The sequence below is a fragment of the Asparagus officinalis genome, chromosome 4 (genome assembly GCF_001876935.1).
Source record: "Asparagus officinalis chromosome 4, Aspof.V1, whole genome shotgun sequence".
Lineage (NCBI taxonomy): Eukaryota > Viridiplantae > Streptophyta > Magnoliopsida > Asparagales > Asparagaceae > Asparagus > Asparagus officinalis.
In genome coordinates this window covers 136,969,097-136,971,089 of record NC_033797.1, presented here as the reverse complement: position 1 = coordinate 136,971,089, position 1,993 = coordinate 136,969,097, and the positions used below count along the sequence as shown (strand labels likewise).

At 39.5% G+C, this 1,993-nt stretch overlaps 1 protein-coding gene across 1 annotated transcript in view; it reads right to left on the bottom strand.

The window, feature by feature from the left end:
• The window catches only part of LOC109839363 (carotenoid cleavage dioxygenase 7, chloroplastic), a 4,263-nt gene continuing 2,349 nt past the window's right edge, over positions 80-1,993 (bottom strand). The window contains exons 3-6 of the mRNA XM_020407792.1: positions 1,833-1,993; positions 1,356-1,438; positions 844-1,167; positions 80-443 (exon numbers count right to left, since the gene is read on the bottom strand). The exon at positions 1,833-1,993 is cut by the window's right edge and continues 199 nt beyond it. Of these exons, the coding sequence (XP_020263381.1) occupies positions 300-443; positions 844-1,167; positions 1,356-1,438; positions 1,833-1,993 (712 nt within the window). The 3' untranslated portion in view covers positions 80-299. The remainder of the gene's footprint in view (positions 444-843; positions 1,168-1,355; positions 1,439-1,832) is intronic.

Here is a 1,993-nt window from a genome sequence, read left to right as displayed (position 1 = left end):
CTCTTCTTGATTGTTTTCTGGCAGAAGGGGTTATGAGAAAAGAGTTGCACTACATAATCCATTTCAAACACAAGACAAATAAGTTAATGTAACCAAATAACGGCAAATTTACATATACATGATTGTTTTGCATAGATGAACATTTCACTATTGGAAAACTGTTGTGGGTATGTACATGATCGCTATCGCTACATTTGGGGATATAATGACAATTTCTCTTGAGAAGAAGAAAAAGGGGGAAATTGTGTAAAATTGATGAACAACTATACACAGAAGCTATCAGATAAACAAATATGTTGCTATTTGCTAGCCCAGAACCCATGGAATCCAAGAGGAAAGCTCAAGTGTTTTGGGACTTCAAGCTTCGCTACCAGAGCATTAGGTCTTCCTATGAGCTTTGCATCCAGAATCACCAGGTAACACTTCTGCTTCGATACTGCATACTGTTCCGCAATAAAATAAATAAATAAAAATCATTTCAGTAAATATAATAAAAGAATTGTATTAATTATATTATTTCTCAACCGATGGGTCGCAGGAATAATGGAAAATCCCGCTGAAGTTTTAAAAATGACACTTCATTTTTTATTTCTAATCAAATAGTTATTAATTTTTCATAAATAAAAAAATCATTTCTAATAAAACAGGACTAAACCGGTTACACGTCAAAACTGTTTGGGTGTGTGCGTGTGTGTGCTGGTTTGCGTGTGTACGTGCGCGCGCGTATGTGTATATATACACACACGTGCGCACGGGGAGTTGCCAAATTGACCCTTTAGGAAGATGTTTTGTGCAAGTCCTGAAAATTTTGGCAGACTTTCTGTAGATGTATATTTTTCTCACCTCTACGACAACTATATATCCATCCTCCTCCCCCTCTGCTCCTTCCCTAGCGACAAATATGGGCTCTCCAACGAACGCCCGTTTCCCGGCCCACCAAGATGCCGCTGACCCATCATCACAGTTGATCTTCAACACTGTATCAAATGGAAAATGAGGCAGGAATCTCCTGCTGCCGGAGCTTGTTCCGGCATAGATGTAAGCATTTCTCCGGCCAGAGTAAGCCAGGTTGATCACCGGAAAGTCTGCTGATCTTTTCCATTGCTCTGAAGGCCTTTTTATCGAGCATTGCCTACATCCTCCTCTTGCATCCAACTTGATTGATACCTGTAAGCGTGAATGCGCGCGCTGGCGAGGGTTAATACGGAGTAAATTTTATCAGAACACCCGCGTAAAAGCTAGCGCGGATATTTTTTTTTTTTGAGTAACTGTTCTGGTTATGGTTCTGATAAGATTTAGTCTCGGTTAACATGGTACACAAGATTTGCAAATAAAATGTTGAAGGGGTAGTTTACCTCAACAAGATGGACCAGAGACGCCTCTTTGGATTGCACGTTCATCACAACAGGGTCCAGTTTCCCTGTTTTCCAGTTGTAACCTGCAGAAGAGAAAATATGTTAGTGCTTGTCTATAAAAATAATGCTAAGTACATACTATGAATCTCATATGAGTTTTTATACTATAAGATACAAGCATGTGGAGTCAATTTTATTTCAATCATGCTCATCTTTGTCTGTGTATTTGGAAGATTTTTAACTCTAGTATCAAAATACCAAGAGTTTGTTTTGTAAATAGACTGGTTGAGTGAACTTTTCTTTCGACTTTATTTCATCATCAGAGAAAGAGAAAATTATTTGTTTGACATATATCTTTCTCCATGCATGAGTAAAAGAATAAAAAGATTTCCATTCATAAATAAAACTAGAGGGACGCTATCCACAATTACCCCTGTGAACTTTAAGAATCAAATTCAGGACCTCTCAGGCTCTTACCAAACATCTTTTGGAAGTTGAACCACCGGTAAGAGCAAACGGAAGCGTGCAACTTCATCTCAACATTGCCGACGGAATCTCTCTCCTCGAAAGCATTGCCGACGTGCGACACCCAGAGCTGAGCCGGAGCCTCGACAGGCACTCTCCAGTCTCTCTCGGCT